Raw genomic sequence first — 19,098 nt, 5'->3', positions numbered from 1 at the left:
GGAAACAGTGTCAGACTTTATTTTTCTGGGCTGCAAAATCACTGCAGATGGTGACTGCAGCCATGAAATTAAAAGACGCTTACTCCTTGGAAGGAAAGTTATGACCAACCTAGATAGCACATTCAAAAGCAGAGACATTACTTTGCCAACAAAGGTTCGTCTAGTTAAGGCAATGTTTTTCCTGTGGTCAGGTATGGATGTGAGAGTTGGACTGTGAAGAAGGCTGAGGGCCGAAGAATTGATGCTTTTGAACTGTGGTGTTGGAGAAGACTCTTGAGAGTCCCTTGGACTGCAAGGAGATCCAACCAGTCCATTCTAAAGGAGATCAGCCCTGGGATTTCTTTGGAAGGAATGATGCTAAAGCTGAAACTCCAGTACTTTGGCCACCTCATGCGAAGACTTGACTCATTGGAAAAGACTCTGATGCTGAGAGGGATTGGGGGCAAGAGGAGAAGGGGACGACAGAGGATGAGATGGCTGGATGGCATCACTGACTCGATGGACATGAGTCTGAGTGAACTCCGGGAGTTGGTGATGGACAGGGAGGCCTGGCATGCTGTGATTCATGGGGTTGCAAAGAGTCGGACACGACTGAGCGGCTGATCTGATCTGATCTGATGGTTTTTCCAGTAGTCATATATGGATGTGAGAGTTGGACCATAAACAAAGCTGAGCTCTGAAGAATTGATGCCTTTGAATTGTGGTGTTGGAGAAGACTCGGGAGTCTCTTGGACAGCACGGAGAGCAAACCAGTCAATCCCAAGAAATCAACCCTGAATATTCTTTGGAAGGACTGATAGTTAACCTGAAGCTCCATATTTTGGCCACCTGATATGAAGAGCTGACTCTTTGGAAATGACCCTTATACTGGGAACTATTAAAGGCATACAGAGAGGGTGGCAGCAGAGGATGAGATGGTTGGATGGCATCACTGACTCAATGGACGTGAGTTTGAACAAACTCCTCGAGATAGAGAAGGATAGAGACAAGTCTGGTGTGCTGCATTCCATGGGGTTGCAAAGTTTTGGACATGACTTAGTGACTGAGTAACATCAACAACGATAACCTTTTGTCAATAAATTATTGGTTTTTTTCTTCCATACTTTTTTTAAAAGGGAACAATGTTAAAAATTTTTTTTTTAATTTACACCACATTAACAAATTGAAAGATAAAAACCATATGATTATCTCACCATATGATTATCTCAGTAGATGCAGAGAAGCCTTTGACAAAATTCAACATCCATTTATGATAAAAACCCTCCAGAAAGCAGAAATAGAAGGAACATACCCAAACATAATAAAAGCTATATATGACAAACCCACAGCAAACATTATCCTCAATGGTGAAAAATTGAAAGCATTTCCCCTAATGTCAGGAACAAGACAAGGGTGCCCACTCTCACCACTACTATTGAACACAGTTTTGGAAGTTTTGGCCATAGCGATCAGAGCAGAAAAAGAAATAAAAATAATCCAGATTGGAAAAGAAGAAGTAAAACTCTCACTGTTTGCGGATGACATGATCCTCTACATAGAAAACCCTGAAGACTCCACCAGAAAATTACTAGAGCTAACCAATGAATATAGTAAAGTTGCAGGATATAAAATTAACACACAGAAACCCCTTGCATTCCTATATACTAACAATGAGAAAACAGAAAGAGAAATTAAGGAAACAATTCCATTCACCATTGCAACAAAAATAATAAAATACTTAGGAATATATCTACCTAAAGAAACAAAAGACCTATATATAGAAAACTATAGAACACTGGTGAAAAAATCAAAGAGGACACAAATAGATGGAGAAATATACCATGTTCATGCACTGGAAGAATCAATATAGTGAAAATGAGTATAATACCCAAAGCAATCTATAGATTCAATGGAATCCCTATCAAGCTACCAACAGTATTTTTCAGAGAACTAGAACAAATAATTTCACAATTTGTATGGAAATACAAAAAAGCCTTGAATAGCCAAAGCAATCTTGAAAAAGAAGAATGGAACTGGAGGAATCAGCCTGCCTGACTTCAGGCTCTACTACAAAGCCACAGTCATCAAGACAGTATGGTACTGGCACAAAGACAAAAATAAATTTAATTTTCTTTATTTATTATTTTTGGCTCCAGTGAGTCTTATTTGCTGTACACTGGCTTTATCTAGTTGTGGCAAGCAGGGGCTACTCTTCGTTGTTGTACACAGACTTCTCATTGAGAGTGGCTTCTGTTTTTGTGGAGCACAGACTCTAGGCACATAGGCTTAAGTAGTTGCACCACATGGACTCTGAACTTGTGGCTTATGGGCTATAGAGCATTGGTTAGTAGTTGTGGCTCACTGGCTCTAGAACACTGATTTATTAGTTGTGGCACATGAACTTAGTTGCTCTGTGACATGTGGAATCTTTCTGGATGAAGCGTTGAACCCATGTACCCCTGCATTGGTAGGCAGATTCTCATCCACTGTGCTGCATTAAGTTTTCTTTCTTTCATACAATACAGAGAAATTGCTGGCATCCCAGTTTATTAAACATGGGTTACTATTGAGTGAAGTTTTCAAATAAACAATTAGAGATGAATAATACCTGGGTACTTATATATTGATCTTATATATAACTATAATATATACACAATAATATATAACTATATATATATACACACACTTTATATATTGAACTTAGAATTGCTGGTTACTGCACAGTGAGTGGAAGTTGCTCAGTCGTGCTTGACTCTTTGCAACCCTGTGGACTGTATATGTATAGCCCATGGATTTTTCTAGGCTAGAATACTGGAGTGGGTAGCCTTTCCCTTCTCCAGGGGATCTTCCTAACCCAGGGATCGAACCCAGGTCTCCTGCATTGCAGATGGATTCTTTACCAGCTGAGCCACAAGGGAAGCCTGTATCAAATAATTCAGCCTGATTTAATATTATGTTCCTTTCTCCTTGTATAGTGAGCACCTCAAGAATTCATTACCACACAAAGGGTTTTTTGATCAATATATTTAATGAAGCCTTCATCTCTCAAGGTATTCTGTGATCTAATTCCAGTTATGAATCCATAGCCAATGAGAAGTGGTGGAGCTGGGTATTAGAAGAGTTGGAATACTCTTCGAAGATGACTAACTTGGTTGGGCCTTTAAACCCTTGGCTTTCAAATCTCCCTGGCAAGGGAATTTCTTTAGGGCTTGGAGTTTCAATGTGCAAAGAACAAACCTAGATGGAAAGAACACCAGGTCTATAGTGTGTTGTCTTCCACCTAGGCATGCTCAGAGAGCAATGAATGACCTCAATCAAAACTTTTTAAATAGCAAATAACCCAACCATCTTATAAATGTACTGAAGATTTTAATTAGCCAAAAGATAATGGTGAGTCCTTATCTATGAAAATTTCTAGCAGCTTCTAATCTGTATATCTAGGTTGCTTATAATAAATAAACCTGGAAGTTATAGATTTATAGGGTGAGAGACATGGCTGGCTGGAGTTGTATAGTTAATGGAATATATAAGAAAAGGATGCACATTTCAGGCAGATGCTTTAACTTCTGAGCCATCGGGGAAGCCCAAGAAAAGGATGCACCATAATGCAAAAGACTTCTTCTGTAGAAAAATGTTTTCTCATACTTTGCTCAAAACACTCCTCACACTTTAAGTCCCATACCAGAGCATGTATCCTAATACAGGAAAGGAAAGACTTTTTCATGCATAGCTGCTTTTGAAAGTCAGATTTATCCAAAAGAAACTGTTTGTACCTTATAATTGTCAGTTGCCTTAAATCATAGTAAAGCTTGGTGTTGAGTAAGATCACAGAATCACATGAGATTCATGTGAGTCTGATTTGTCTATTAAATGTTTGTGTTATGAGGCATTTGGTCTGCTAACAGTGTTTTTTTTTTTTTTTTTTTTTTTTTCAGATTTTCACATCTGTTTGTGTTTTTGTATAGAAGAGATTGGACTATAGGTTATTTTCCCTGTAATTGTCTTGTTCAGTTTGAGTACCAATGTTTTTGTTAGCTTCAAAAAACAAGTTAGAGAGAATTCCCTCTTATTCTCAGGAAGAGTTGGTTAAAATTGAAATATTTCTTCCTTTGTTGTTGTTCAGTTGCAACCCCATGGACTGCCACACACCAGGCTTCCCTGTCTTTTACTATCTCCCACAATTTGCTCAAACTCATCTTGATTGAGTCAGTTATGCCATCCAACAATCTCATCCTCTGTGGCCAAATTCTCCTCTGACCTCAATCTTTCCCAGCATCAGAGTATTTTCCAATGAGTTGACTCTTTGTATCAGGTGACCAAAGTATCGGACCTTCAGCTTTGGCATCAGTCCTTCCAAAGAATATTCAGGGTTGATTTCCTTGAGGATTGACTGGTTTGATTTCCTTGCTGTTCAAGGGGCTCTCAGGAGTCCTTTCCAGCACCACAGTTGAAAAGCATCAATACTTGGTCCTCAGCCTTGTTTATGGTCCAACTCTCATATCCATATATGACTACTGGAAAAACCATAGCTTTAGCTAGACAGACCTTTGTCAACAAAGTGATGCCTCTGCTTTTTATAGGTTTGTCATAGCTTTCCTTCCGAGGAGCAAGTGTCTTTTGATTTGGTGGCTGCAGTCACCATCTGCAGTAATTTTGGAGCCCAAGAAAGTAAAGTCTGTCACTGTTTCCTTCCCCCCCCCCCCACCCCGTCTATTTGGCATGAAGTGATGGGACCAGATGCCAAGAAGTTAGTTTTTTGAATGCTGAGTTTTAAGCCTACTTTTTCAATCTCCTCTTTCACTCTCTTCAAGAGGCTCTATAGTTTGTCTCGGCTTTCTTCTATTAGAGTTGTGTCATCTGTGTATCTGAGGTTGTTCATATTTCTCCCTGCAACCTTGATTCCAGCTTGAGCTTCATCAAGCCTGGCATTTTGCATGATGTACTCTGCACATAAGTTAAATAAGCAGGGTGACAATATACAGTGTTGACGTACTCCTTTCCCAGTTTGGAACCAGTCTGTTGTTCCATGTCCAGTTCTAACTGCTGCTTCTCGACCTGCATACAGGTTTCTCAGGAGGCAGGTAAGGTGGTCTGGTATTCCCATCTCTTTAAAAATTTTCCACAGTTAGTTATAATCCACACAGTCAAAGGCTTTAGCATAGTCAATGAAGCAGAAGTAGATGTTTTTCTGGAATTCCCTTGCTTTTTCTATGATCCAAGAGATGTTGGCAATTTGATCTCTGCTTCCTCTGCCTTTTCTAAATCCAGCTTGTACATCTGGAAGTTCTCAGGTCACATACTGTTGAAGCCTAGCTAAAAGGATTTTGAGCTTTACCTTGCTAGCATGTGAAATGAGTGCAGTTGTGCGGTAGTTTGAGTATTCGTTTGCATTGCCCTTTTTTGAGATTGGAATGAAAACTGACTTTTTCTAGTCCTGTGCCACTGCTGTGTTTTCCAAATTTGCTGGCATATTGATTGTAGCACTTTAACAACATCATCTTTCAGGATTTGAAATAGCTCAGCTGGAATTTTGAAAATTAACCTTTTAAGTTAGCAAGGCCTGGAATTATTTTGTGAGGTTTGATCATGAATTCAGTTGCTTTCATAGGTACAGAAGTCTCTAGAGGGCACCACAGATGTAGGGAAACTACATTTGAAGGGGAACAAGTTAAAATTGTGTCTTCTTGGTTTCAGTGTTCTTTCAATATAAAATGAATAGTAAATTTTTAAAATCTGTCCCCGTATTCTTTTTAATGGCTGAGTAATACTCCATTGTGTATATATACCACAGCTTTCTTATCCATTCATCAGCTGATGGACATCTAGGTTGCTTCCATGTCCTGGCTATTATAAACAGTGCTGTGATGAACACTGGGGTACATGTGTCTCTTTCAATTCTGGTTTCCTCAGTGTGTATGCCCAGCAGTGGGATTTCTGGGTCAGCAGTTCAGTTCAGTTCAGTCACTCAGTCATGTCCGACTCTTTGTGACCCCATGAATCCCAACACGCCAGGCCTCCCTGTTCATCACCAACTCCCGGAGTTCACCCAGACTCACATCCATTGAGTCAGTGATGCCACCCAGCCATCTCATCCTCTGTTGTCCCCTTCTCCTCCTGCCCCCAATCCCTCCCAGCATCAGAGTCTTTTCCAATGAGTCAACTCTTCGCATGAGGTGGCCAAAGTACTGGAATTTCAGCTTTAGCATCATTCCTTCCAAGGAAATCCCAGGGCTGATCTCCTTCAGAATGGACTGGTTGGATCTCCTTGCAGTCCAAGGGACTCTCAAGAGTCTTCTCCAACACCACAGTTCAAAAGCATCAATTCTTCGGCCCTCAGCTTCCTTCACAGTCCAACTCTCACATCCATACATGACCACAGGAAAAACCATAGCCTTGAGTAGACAGACCTTTATTGGCAAGTAATGTCTCTGCTTTTGAATATGCGATCTAGGTTGGTCATAACTTTCCTTCCAAGGAGTAAGCGTCTTTTAATTTCATGGCTGCAATCACCATCTGCAGTGATTTTGCAGCCCAGAAAAATAAAGTCTGACACTGTTTCCACTGTTTCCCCATCTATTTCCCATGAAGTGATGGGACTGGATGCTCGTTTTCTGAATGTTGAGTTTTAAGCCAACTTTTTCACTCTCCACTTTCACCTTCATCAAGAGGCTTTTGAGTTCCTCTTCACTTTCTGCCATAAGGGTGGTGTCATCTGCATATCTGAGGTTATTGATATTTCTCCCAGCAATCTTGATTCCAGCTTGTGTTTCTTCCAGTCCAGCGTTTCTCATGATGTACTCTGCATATAAGTTAAATAAACAGGGTAACAACATACAGCCTTGATGTACTCCTTTTCCTATTTGGAACCAGTCTGTTGTTCCATGTCCAGTTCTAACTGTTGCTTCCTGACCTGCATACAGATTTCTCAAGAGGCAGGTCAGGTGGTCTGGTATTCCCATATCTTTCGGAATTTTCCACAGTTTATTGTGAGCCACACAGTCAAAGGCTTTGTCATAGTCAATAAAGCAGAAATAGATGTTTTTCTGGAACTCTCTTGCTTTTTTCATGATGCAGCAGATGTTGGGAATTTGATCTCTGGTTCCTCTGCCTTTTATAAATCCAGCTTGAACATCTGGAAGTTCATGGTTCACATACTGCTGAAGCCTGGCTTGGAGAATTTTGAGCATTACTTTACTAGCGTGTGAGATGAGTGCAATTGTGCGGTAGTTTGAGCATTCTTTGGCATTGCCTTTCTTTGGGATTGGAATGAAAACTGACCTTTTCCAGTCCTGAGGCCACTGCTGAGTTTTCCAAATTTGCTGGCATATTGAATGCAGCACTTTCACAGCATCATCTTTCAGGATTTGAAAGAGCTTAACTGGAATTCCATCACCTCCACTAGCTTTGTTCGTAGTGTTGCTTTCTAAGGCCCACTTGACTTCACATTCCAGGATGTCTGGCTCTAGGTCAGGGATCACACCATCGTGATTATCTGGGTTGTGCAGATCTTTTTTGTATAGTTCTTCTGTGTATTCTTGCCACCTCTTCTTAATATCTTCTGCTTCTGTGAGGTCCATACCATTTCTGTCGTTTATGGAGCCCATCTTTGCATGAAATGTTCCCTTGGTATCTCTAATTTTCTTGAAGAGATCTCTAGTCTTTCCCATTCTGTTGTTTTCCTCTATTTCTTTGCATTGATTGCTGAAAAAGGCTTTATTATCTCTTCTTGCTATTCTTTGGAACTCTGCATTCAGATGCTTATATCTTTCCTTTTCTCCTTTGCTTTTCATTTCTCTTCTTTTCACAGCTATTTGTAAGGCTTCCCCAGACAGCCATTTTGCATTTCTTTTCCATGGGGATGGTCTTGATCCCTGTCTTCTGTACATTGTCACGAACCCCATTCCATAGTTCATCAGGCACTCTATCAGATCTAGGCCCTTAAATCTATTTCTCACTTCCACTGTATAATCAGAAGGGATTTGATTTAGGTCATACCTGAATGGTCTAGTGGTTTTCCCTACTTTCTTTAATTTAAGTCTGAATTTGGCAATAAGGAGTTCATGGTCTGAGCCACAGTCACCTCCTGGTCTTGTTTTTGCTGACTGTATAGAGCTTCTCCGTCTTTGGCTGCAAAGAATATAATCAATCTGACTTCAATATTGACCATCTGGTGATGTCCATGTGGGGAGTCATCTCCTGTGTGTTGGAAGAGGGTGTTTGCTATGACCAGTGCATTTTCTTGGCATAACTCTATTAGTCTTTGCCCTACTTCATTCTGTATTCCAAGGCCAAATTTGCCTGTTAGTCCAGGTGTTTCTTGACTTCCTACTTTTGCATTTCAGTCCCCTATAATGAAAAGGACATCTTTTTTGGGTGCTAGTTCTAAAAGATCTTGTAGGTCTTCATAGAACTGTTCAACTTCAGCTTCTTCAGCATTACTGTTGGGGCATAGATTTGGATTACTGTGATATTGAATGGTTTGCCTTGGAAACGAACAGAGATCATTCTGTCGTTTTTGAGATTGCATCCAAGTACTGCATTTCAGACTCTTTTGTTGACCATGGTGGCTACTCCATTTCTTCTGAGGGATTCCTGCCTGCAGTAGTAGATATAATGGTCATCTGAGTTAAATTCACCCATTCCAGTCCACTTTAGTTCTCTGATTCCTAGAATGTCGACATTCAGTCTTGCCATCTCTTGTTTGACCACTTCCAATTTGCCTTGATTCATGGACCTGACATTCCAGGTTCCTATGCAATATTCCTGTTTACAGCATCAGACCTTGCTTCTATCACCAGTCACATCCACAGCTGGGTATTGTTTCTGCTTTGGCTCCATCCCTTCATTCTTTCTGGAATTATTTCTCCACTCTTCTCCAGTAGCATATTGGGCACCTACTGACCTGGGGAGTTCCTCTTTCAGTATCCTATCATTTTCCTTTTCATACTGTTCATGGGGTTCTCAAGGCAAGAATACTGAAGTGGCTTGCCATTCCCTTCTTGTGGACCACATACTGTCAGATCTCTCCACCATTACCTGCCCGTCTTGGGTTGCCCCATGGGCATGGCTTAGTTTCATTGAGTTAGACAAGGCTGTGGTCCTAGTGTGATTAGATTGGCTAGTTTTCTGTGAGTATGGTTTCAGTGTGTCTGCCCTCTGATGCCCTCTTGCAACAACTACCATCTTACTTGGGTTTCTCTTACCCTGGGCGTGGGGTATCTTTTCACGGCTGTTCCAGCAACGCGCAGCCGCTGCTCCTTACCTTGGATGAGGGGTATCTCCTCACTGCCGCCCTTCCTGACCTTCAACGTGGGATAGCTCCTTTAGGCCCTCCTGCGCCCGAGCAGCCACGGCTCCTTGGATGTGGGGTTGGTCCTCCCGGCCACCGCCCCTGGCCTCGGGCGTGTGGTTGCTCCTCCCTGCTGCCGTCCCTGGCCTCAGGCGTGGGGGCGTGGAGTAGCTCCTAAGGCAGTTCTATTTCCAGTATTTTAAGGAATCGCCACACTGTTCTCCATAGTGCCTGTACTAGTTTACATTCCCACCAGCAGTGTAAGAGGGTTCCCTTTTCTGCACACCCTCTCCAGCATTTATTGCTTATAGACTTTTGGATTGCAGCCATTCCGACTGGTGTGAAATGGTACCTCATTGTGGTTTTGATTTGCATTTCTCTGATAATGAGTGATGTTGAGCATCTTTTCATGTGTTTGTTAGCCATCTGTATGTCTTCTTTGGAGAAATGTCTATTTAGTTCTTTGGCCCATTTTTTGATTGAGTTGTTTATTTTTCTGGAATTGAGCTGTAGGAGTTGCTTGTATATTTTTGAGATTAGTTGTTTGTCAGTTGCTTCATTTGCTATTATTTTCTCCCATTCTGAAGGCTGTCTTTAAACCTTGCTTATAGTTTCCTTTGTTGTGCAGACATTAAAAAGAATACATTTGAATCAGTTCCAATGAGGTGGATTAAACTGGAGCCTATTATACAGAGTGAAGTAAGCTAGAAAGAAAAACACCAATACAGTATACTAATGCTTATATATGGAATTTAGAAAGTTGGTAACCATAACCCTGTATGTGAGACAGCAAAAGAGACACAGATGTATAGAACAGTCTTTTGGACTCTGTGGGAGAGGGAGGGGGGGATTATTTGGGAGAATGGCATTGAAACATGTATAATATCATATAAGAAATGAATCTCCAGTCCAGGTTCAATGCAGGATACAGGAAGCTTGGGGCTGGTGCACTGGGATGACCCAGAGGGATGGGATGGGGAGGGAGGTGGGAGGGGGGTTCAGGATTGGGAACACGTGTACACCCGTGAAGGATTCATGTTGATGCATGGCAAAACCAATACAATATTGTAAAGTAATTAGCCTCTAATTAAAATAAATACATTTAAATTAAAAAAAGTCGCCATGTAGAAAAGTAAGAAACTGCATTAGAGATCAGAATATTTAATATTAAGTCCTATGATTATTCAGTGTGGTATTAAACTTGGTTTAAAATATCAAAAAAAAAAAAAAAAAGAAAGAAAGAAAGAAAGAAAGATGGTAACAATAACCCTGTATGCGAGACAGCAAAAGAGATACAGATGTATACAACAGTCTTTTGGACTCTGTGGGAGAGGGCGAGGTGGGATGATTTGGGAGAATGGCATTGAAACATGTATAATATTATATATGAAACTAGTCGCCAGTCCAGGTTCGATGCATGATACTGGATGCTTGGGGCTGGTGCACTGGGATGACCCAGAGGGATGGGATGGGGAGGGAGGAGGGAGTGGGTTTCAGGATGGGGAACACGTGTATACCTGTGGCGGATTCATGTTGATGTATGACAAAACCAATACAATATTGTAAAGTAATTAACCTCCAATTAAAATAAATAAATTTATATAAAAAAATAAAATCTGTCCAACAGATATTTGCTGAATAATTACTATGTCAGGCAGTGAGACTGTCTCTTAAAGGCAGTGAGAATATGATCTTACCCAAATATTGTCCTTGACTTCATAAGCTTATAGTCTATTAGAGAAAAACATATATTGAAAAAGCAATTGCAAATACTGTTGACTTGTGGTTATACTGAGTCACTTAAAGTGGTATTGAATATTTAAAATGGCCATTGTTGAAACTTGGTGAGATATGCCAAGCAGTATTGAAGACCCAGCTGAGGTGGAAAAAATTAATTAGTAAAGACATCAGACCATATAGCTGTATAATTTTTTTCCAGCCATGCTACATAACTTAGACTTGGCAGCAAAAAGATTAAATCCAAGTAGTACTGGGGGTCTCAGGGGTGGTTAGATTAAGGAGATGAGGAATAAGGTCACTGAAACTGTGAGAACAAATACGTTTCTCAAGGACAGTTATGATCAAAGCCTACTGCATGGAAGTCAGAACATTCTTTTTGTTTCCCCAGATCCTGGTTCTGATAATGATTCCGTTTTTCTCACTTTTGTTATGGATTTTATTAACTTACTGGAAAGACAGGTGGCTCACCATCGGGCTGTCACTTCAGGTAGGCACCATACTTAGTTGTAGCCCTGTCTGTCCAGATGAGTTCAGGCTGACTTTTCAATTTTCTCACAGGTCTTAGCTCCCTACATACACCTGAGCAGCATATCTGTGATGGTTTTGCTTTCATGGCCTGTGGCCTTCTACTTGATCCATTTGGAAGGAGAAGGTATGTCCTGTGGGTGGAACCTTCCTTGATTCTTCCAGCTCTGGCTTTAACTTCTGTACTTTACTCAGCAGAACAAGCAAAACACCACTGAATCTTTTTGAAACTCATTTATCTTGTTACTCAAGCATGCTCCTTGTGATCAAACTCACAACCCTACATGGTCTGTCATAACATCCTGTCATAGCATTTCCCAGGCTAAGCAGTCCATCTTCTAAAGAGACATTCTCCTTTTAGAAAAATTAGTATTTTCTCTCATTAACTTTGAGGGAATAGATTGGAGTAGTTTTAGGGAGGGTAGAGGGTGTTTTATTTTTATTTGGCCAGTGATGGTACACGTCATAGTTCTTTTAGTTTGTATTCAGATATTACTATTTTCAACTCAAGAACCAGGTGCAGATATCCCCTGGATACATCTTAGTCCCTCAAAGCAGTCCATGGTGAGTCTCTGTCACATCTGAGGACTTCCACAGAAGCAGAAATCTGCCCCTGCCACTGCTTTCCTCTTCATTCTTTGTCCTAATATCATGGAAGCAAATAAGAATCAGAGCTGTACATGAAGCTGTTTTGAGAATGGAGTTAACTCTCAGCACCCTTACTGAGAAACCAGGAGAACCTGCTTCTGTCTATATCTCTTTTTATTATTACTGGTTAAACAAGGAGTGCTTGCTTCCTGACGTGTCCAAGGATGCAGGAAAGAGAAAAACAGGATTGGTAGTGTTGCCATTATGTATGTGTGTATGTGTATGTGTCTGGTGAATTTTAGGAAATGTTTCTGGGGGCAGGAACTTTAAGGGGACAATAATGAACTCTTTTCTTTTTTATTTCCTGAATTTCAGCTAGAATGAGATGTTACCAGATTACAAGTAATGAAAGAAGAAGAAATACATGCTGTAGTATGCTCACGAAATTGAGAGGTTAGAGCTGGAGAGCTAGATTTGAAAGTGACATGGATGGTAATTTTAAAATGTACAAATAGGTTAGATCCTCAAAGGTATAAAATAGTAAATGTTGAGGTATTGCCAGTGATAACAGGTATTGTGATTAGTCTGTGTGTTTGTGTATGTGTGTATGTGTTTAAGAGAGGAGTGGGGGAGAGAGAGAGATACAACTATTTTTTGAGGGTCTATGATGAGTCAATAGTGTCATATCAATTGCATGAGGTAATACTAGTAGTAGAATAGCTCCATTTTTCAGAATGAAGAAAATGAATACCCAGAGAGGTTAAACAATAAGTCTGAGTCACAAAATTAGAAAGGAGTAAAGCCTGCTTTGTATTTGGATTTCTTTCAACTAGTATCCCTTCCACTATTCCTCTCTGCCATCAATACCTGGGCATTTTAGGCTGATCTTTAAGGGCTTGAGAGCTTTCTCAGAACCAATCAAACTCCTCCTCTTTCTGAGAAGCTGCTCCTTAACATTCCCTCTCCTTCCTGCCTCCTGTACAATTTATTCCCTTGTTAATTTGTATTTGTAAGTTTTTGTTGTTGTTCAGTTGCCAAGTCATGTCCGATTTTTTGTGACCTCATGGACTGTAGCACGCCAGGCCTCCCTGTCCGTCACCATCTCCTCGAGTTCACCCAAGTTCATGTCCATTGAATTGGTGATGCCATCCAACCATCTCATCCTTGGTCTCCCCCATCTCCTCCTGTCCTCATCCTTTCCCAGTAACAAGGTCTTTTTCAGTGAGTCGGCTCTTTGCATCAGGTGGCCAAAGTATTGGAGCTTCAGCATAAATCCTTCCAACCAATATTCAGGGTTGATTTCCTTTAGTATTGATTGTTTTGATCTCCTTACTGTCCAAGGGACTCTCAGGAGTCTTCTTCAGCACCACAATTCGCAAACAAATTCTTCAGTGTTCAGCCTTCTTTATTGTCCAATTGTCACATCTTGACTATTGGAAAGACCATATTTTTGACTATATGGACCTTTGTCAGCAAAGTAATGTCTTTGCTTTTTAATATGCTGTCTAGGTTTGTTATAAAGCCTTCCTTCCAAGAAGCAAGTGTCTTTTAATTTCATGGCTGCAGTCAGCATCCCCAGTGATTTTGGAGCCCAAGAAGAGAAAATCTGTCACAACTTTCACTTTTTCCCATGAAGTGATATGACCAGATGCCATGATCTTAGTTCTTTTAATGTTGAGTTTTAAGCCAGCTTTTTCACTCTTCTCTTTCACCCTCACCAAGCAGCTGTTTAGTTTGTCTTCACTTTTTCCTATTAGAGTGGTATCATCTAAATATTTGAGATTGTTAATGTTATTCCCAACAGTCTTGATTCCAGTTTGTAACTCATCCAGCCTGGCATTTTGCATGATATACTCTGCATATAAGTTAAATAAACAAGGTGACAGTATATAGCTTTGTTGTACTCCTTTCCAATTTGGAACCAGTCCTTGTTCAATGTAAGGTTCTAACTGTTGCTTCCTGACTTGCATACAGGTTTCTTAGGAGATAGGTAAGATGGTCTGGTATTTCCATCTCTTTAAGAATTTTCAAGAGTTTGTTCCAATCCACACAGTCAAAGACTTTCTTGTAGTCAATGAGGCAGCAGTGGATGTTTTTCTGGAATTCCCTTGGTTTCTCTGTGATCCAACAGATGTTGGCAATTTGAACTCTGGTTCCACTGCTTTTTCAAAACCCTGCTTGTTCATCTGGAAGTTCTTGATTCAAGTACTACTGAAACCTTGCTTGAAGGATTTTGAGCATAACCTTACTAGCATGGAAAGTGAGCGTCCAGTAGTTTGAACATCCTTTAGCACGATCCTTCTTTGGAATTTGGATGAACACTTACCTTTTCTAGTCCTGTGGCCATTGCTGGGTTTTCTAAATTTGCTGATATATTGAGTGCAACACTTTAACACCATCATCTTTTAGTATTTTAATTAGCTCAGCTGGAATTCCTTCATTTCCATTAGCTTTATTGGTAGTAATGCTTCCTGAAGCCCATTTGACTTCACACTCCAAGAGGCATTTGCAATAATTTTAACTTAATAATCATGCTTGTATTTGGGTAGCCTTTTGCTTTCAAATAATTGAAATGTGGGGGACCTGAGAGAAATAGTAAATCTGTGAGTTCACAGAGTCAGTGAACCCATGGATTCATTATTTACTATAACTATTTAGGGGGGATACTTATTTGCTTGGGATGGTTCTCCATTCCTCTTTTCTTTTTCATCACTTTTTCATTCCAACTTTTTCAGCTCTACAAGTGGCTGTTGGAGTGCCATTTTTTTTAATCCTTTTATGTCTCTATGTGGTGCCATTTGGGACTTACTCTCCCTGCCTTCAGGAGAAGGAGAAATTGGCACCTAAGCCAAACTTCTTTGGACATAGAGGTGCACCCATGGTAAGTCTGAGCTAGATGGATGTGGGTGTGCATGGGTGTGGATGAGACAAGGGCAGATCAGATCCTAAGAAACCCCTGGAGAAATAAAGAGGTTGGCTTGAGATGACAAGATAAGTAATTAATTGTAGAGGTTGGACTTAATTCTCCTAATTCTCAGTCCATTTCTCTTTATTATGTCCAGTGACATTGTCTCAGATGAGCAGAATTCCCAAACCAGATTCAGAAGAGTATAATGTAGGCAGGTTCTTAGAACATAGAACCAAGAGAACCAAACTCTGCTTCCTAAAGTCCTTTCATTACTGTGCCCCTTTCCTTGGGATTTCCCTGGTAGCTCAGACGGTAAAGCATCTGCCTGCAATGCAGGAGACCTGGGTTCGATCCCTGGGTCAGGAAGACCCCCTGGAGAAGAAAATGGCCACCCACTCCAGTATTCTTGCCTGGAAAATTCCATGGACAGAGGAGCCTGGTAGGCTAGAGTCTATGGGATCGCAAAGAGTTGGACACGACTGAGCGACTTCACTTCACTTCACTTCACTTTTTCCTATGCTAAAATGGATGTTGGCAGAAATGACTGTGAGATTAAAGGCCTGATGTCCTTTTCTTCCACAGCTGGGGCCTGAGAATACCATAATGTCCTTTGAGAAAGCTGTTGAATATGGGGCCCATGGACTGGAGAGTGATGTACAAATAAGGTAGGAAAGAAGGGACCAGAGTGGGAGGAGAAAAGACCAGTGGATGACTCCAGCCTGGCCCAAGCTGTAGAGAGGGCAAGCCCTGGGAGTTCCTCCCTTATTCTCCTGGCACATCTGCACATAACACAATACACGAATCACTTCTCCTTTACAAACCACATCTCTGCATCTCTACATTCTCAATCACAGGCTTATAAATCACACACTCTATATAGTCTCCACACATAGCTCAAATCTATCCTCCCTGCAAACATGCTTGCAGCTTACCTCTGTGCCCTACCTTAGCATTCTAACTAACATTTCCTAAGCATCGCCTGTATTCCTACTATATCCTTCTTCTGAGTGCTAGTGAGAGGCAGATGAGTGAGACAGAGTCGTGCCTAAGAGCTGTTTGCAACTGGTGAAGGAGACATGGCATGTTTACAAATAAACACAGTATAGGACCATTTGTGGTGAGTGCCTTTCAGAGCCAGGGAAAAAAAAATGAAGTCACTCAGTCATGTCTGACTGTGACCAGGCTCCTCTGTCCATGGGATTTTCCAGGCAAGAGTACTGGAGTGGGTTGCCATTTCCTTCTCCAGAGTATCTTCCCGACTCAGGGATTGAACTCAGGTCTCCCTCATTGTAAGCAGACACTTTTACCATCTGAGCCACCAGGGAAGTCTCTGGAAGCCTTCCAGAGAAGAGTAAGGCAAATGCAATGGGACCTCAGTGGAGGAGGAAGAGGCCACCTCTTTTGTGAAAAATGATCTGTGTGCTCAGAACAGTGTTTGGGTTGAGCCTTGAAGGAAAAATAGTATTTTTCCCAAGCAGAGATGGAGAACGAGAATATTCTGGGCAGAGGCAACAGCTTAGTCAAAGACATCCAAAGGAGGAATAGCAAGTTTGTAGATCCGTGAGCTGGTCTGTATGAATGCCAAAAGTAGTCCACTTTGGGGACGTGAGGGGCCTATGTGAGGGGGAAGGTATGGCTGCAAGGCTTGCTGAGACTGGATCACAGAGATCCCTAAATGTGTACTGGGCAGCCATGGTAGGTTTTAGAGAACACATTAGCTTATTGTTTTAGAAGGACTTATTTGAGAATCTGTGAGGGAGAATCATCATGGCTTTGGGCAGTAGGCTCTAGCAATGTCCAAGGGACAACAAAGGAAGACTTGGATCCTATCAGGGACGAGGACAAATCCCATGCTTTTCTGTAGAATGTATGTCCTTGGGCAGCCGAAAGTAGAGACAAACCGTCGGATGGTTATATTAGAGAATGTGGCATGCATTACTCCCTTCCCAGCCTTCTGTGAGGCAAACAGAAAAGAAATGAACATCCTATTTCACAGTGAAGAACTGTGGTTTGAGCCTGAATTCAAAGAAGATAAATGTATTGCTGAGGACAGAAGGCTAGAATGTACATGATAAAGCCAGAATTCGAACTAGATTTCCTGACCCCAGACTAGGGTTCTTATCAATGGTGACAACTATTCCATGCAGAATATTTGAATCAGGATTGAAACTGAATGCTCTTTCAGAGCTTCCCTTTCATTGTGCAAGTTCCTCATGGTCATGGCCTAATGTGGTAATGGTGCTGAGACAGTGAGCTCCTGGCACACTGTCCTTTTCTCTTCTGTGACTTTAACTTCATTGTAGATGATCTTCCCAACTGCTCAGTTTCTCTGTTGACATCTTCATTTCCCATGACCACCATCCACATATCTCCACCATCCACATTGATGGCTACAGTCTATACTCATCATTAATAAATATTGCCTATCAGTCATAGTCTAGTCAGGACATGAATACCACAAAAGTATCTAGAACAGGAAAAATCATATTATAATTACTAAGTAGTAAAAATGGCTACTGAAAAGTGGGACATAGGACTCTGGGGAGTGCACAAATTGCAACTACTACTGTGTATTCCACCATATTCTCTCCATTAATTACCAAAAAAATTAAAAAAAATTAGATACTGGACAAAATTCACAAAGCAACTAACAGAAGACTGAACGGTGAAGAATAGAATGTGGACTGGGTTGGTTCATAAGACCAAAGGAACTTCATAATAGGGAGCGAGTTTCCACTTGCTAATTTCTGTTTCTCCTCATGTATCCTGACATGAGCTCTGAAGAAAGCTGACCTGGAAACACCTATAGCTGCAGACAGAAAAAAGCTCCACAAAAATCTGTTATATCTAGCCCAATAACTGGTAGAAGGGTCATCCAATATGATATAAATGATTTGCTCATACCAGTCCTACTCAGGGGAACACCACACAGAAACCACTCCCCACCCTGTTGCAGCTTGTGGCTGTGGCTCTGGAGACTACGAGCGGATCCCTGCAACTATTTCTGTCCTGATGTAAGCGGTGGTACCCATTTCCTTTCTTCTTCAGCTATAGAGTGAGCAGAGAATTACTGAGAAAAGTTTTCCAGAAAAGAAGATTTTTTTTATTGTAAAATATTCTTAACATAAAATTTACCACTTAAACTATTTTTAGGGTACAGTTTAATGGCATTAAGTACCCCCACCTTCTTTTAACCATCACCACATAGATCTCTAGCACTTTTCATCTTCTCAGACTAAAACTATTTGTTAGATGTTAATAATAATTCCACCCAAGCCTTTGCAACTATCATTCTTTTTTATCTTTCTATGTGTTTGACTGTTCTGTGAAATCGTGCAGTATTTGTTATTTTGTGTTAAGCTCATTTCACATTAGCATGATGTCAGTATAGCTCATTTCACTTAAGCATGTCAAGACTCACCTATATTGTAGCATCTGTCAGAATTTCCTTCCTTTTAAAAGTTCTCTTAAAAAGCACATAACAAAATTTGCCATCATATCTATCTTTTAAGTGTACAATTTAGTAGTATCAAATATATTCACATTGTTTTGAAACAAATCTATAGAACTTGTTCATCTTGCAAATCTGAAACTTGATACCTGTTAAATAACAATTCCACCTTTCCTTCTGCCCTCAGCCCCTGCTTACCACCATTCTACTTTTCGCTCCTATGAATCTGACTACTTAAATAACACCCATAGTGGAATCATACAGTATTTGTCTTTTCGTGACTATCTTGTTTGATTTAGCATAATGTCCTCAGATTTCATCTATATTGTGGCATGTGACAGGATTTCCTTCCCTTTTTAGATTGAATGATATCCCACTATGTATAGATATCACATTTTGCTTCTTCATTTATCCTCTGATAGACATTTGGCTTGCTTCTGCCTCTTGACTGTTTTGAAAAATGCTGCTATGAACATTAGAGTACAAGTATATTTTCAAGAACTTGTTTTCAGTGCTTTTAAGTGTGTACCCCAAAGTGGAATTACTGTATCACGTGGTAAATCTATGTTTAGTTTTCTGAGGAATTGCCATGCTAGAGAAAGGGAATTTAAAAACCTG

The 19,098-nt window shown here is 40.7% G+C and overlaps 1 protein-coding gene across 1 annotated transcript in view; it reads left to right on the top strand.

Moving 5' to 3' along the window:
* Window positions 1–19,098, top strand: part of LOC129654212 (glycerophosphodiester phosphodiesterase domain-containing protein 4-like) — a 100,223-nt gene that overhangs the window by 16,524 nt on the left and 64,601 nt on the right. The window contains exons 5-9 of the mRNA XM_055583740.1: window positions 11,397–11,495; window positions 11,567–11,660; window positions 12,497–12,574; window positions 14,857–15,002; window positions 15,612–15,694. Coding sequence (XP_055439715.1) covers window positions 11,397–11,495; window positions 11,567–11,660; window positions 12,497–12,574; window positions 14,857–15,002; window positions 15,612–15,694 — 500 coding nt within the window. The remainder of the gene's footprint in view (window positions 1–11,396; window positions 11,496–11,566; window positions 11,661–12,496; window positions 12,575–14,856; window positions 15,003–15,611; window positions 15,695–19,098) is intronic.

The sequence above is a fragment of the Bubalus kerabau genome, chromosome 5, assembly GCF_029407905.1.
Source record: "Bubalus kerabau isolate K-KA32 ecotype Philippines breed swamp buffalo chromosome 5, PCC_UOA_SB_1v2, whole genome shotgun sequence".
Taxonomy (NCBI): domain Eukaryota; kingdom Metazoa; phylum Chordata; class Mammalia; order Artiodactyla; family Bovidae; genus Bubalus; species Bubalus kerabau.
This window is presented reverse-complemented; position numbering and strand designations above follow the sequence as displayed.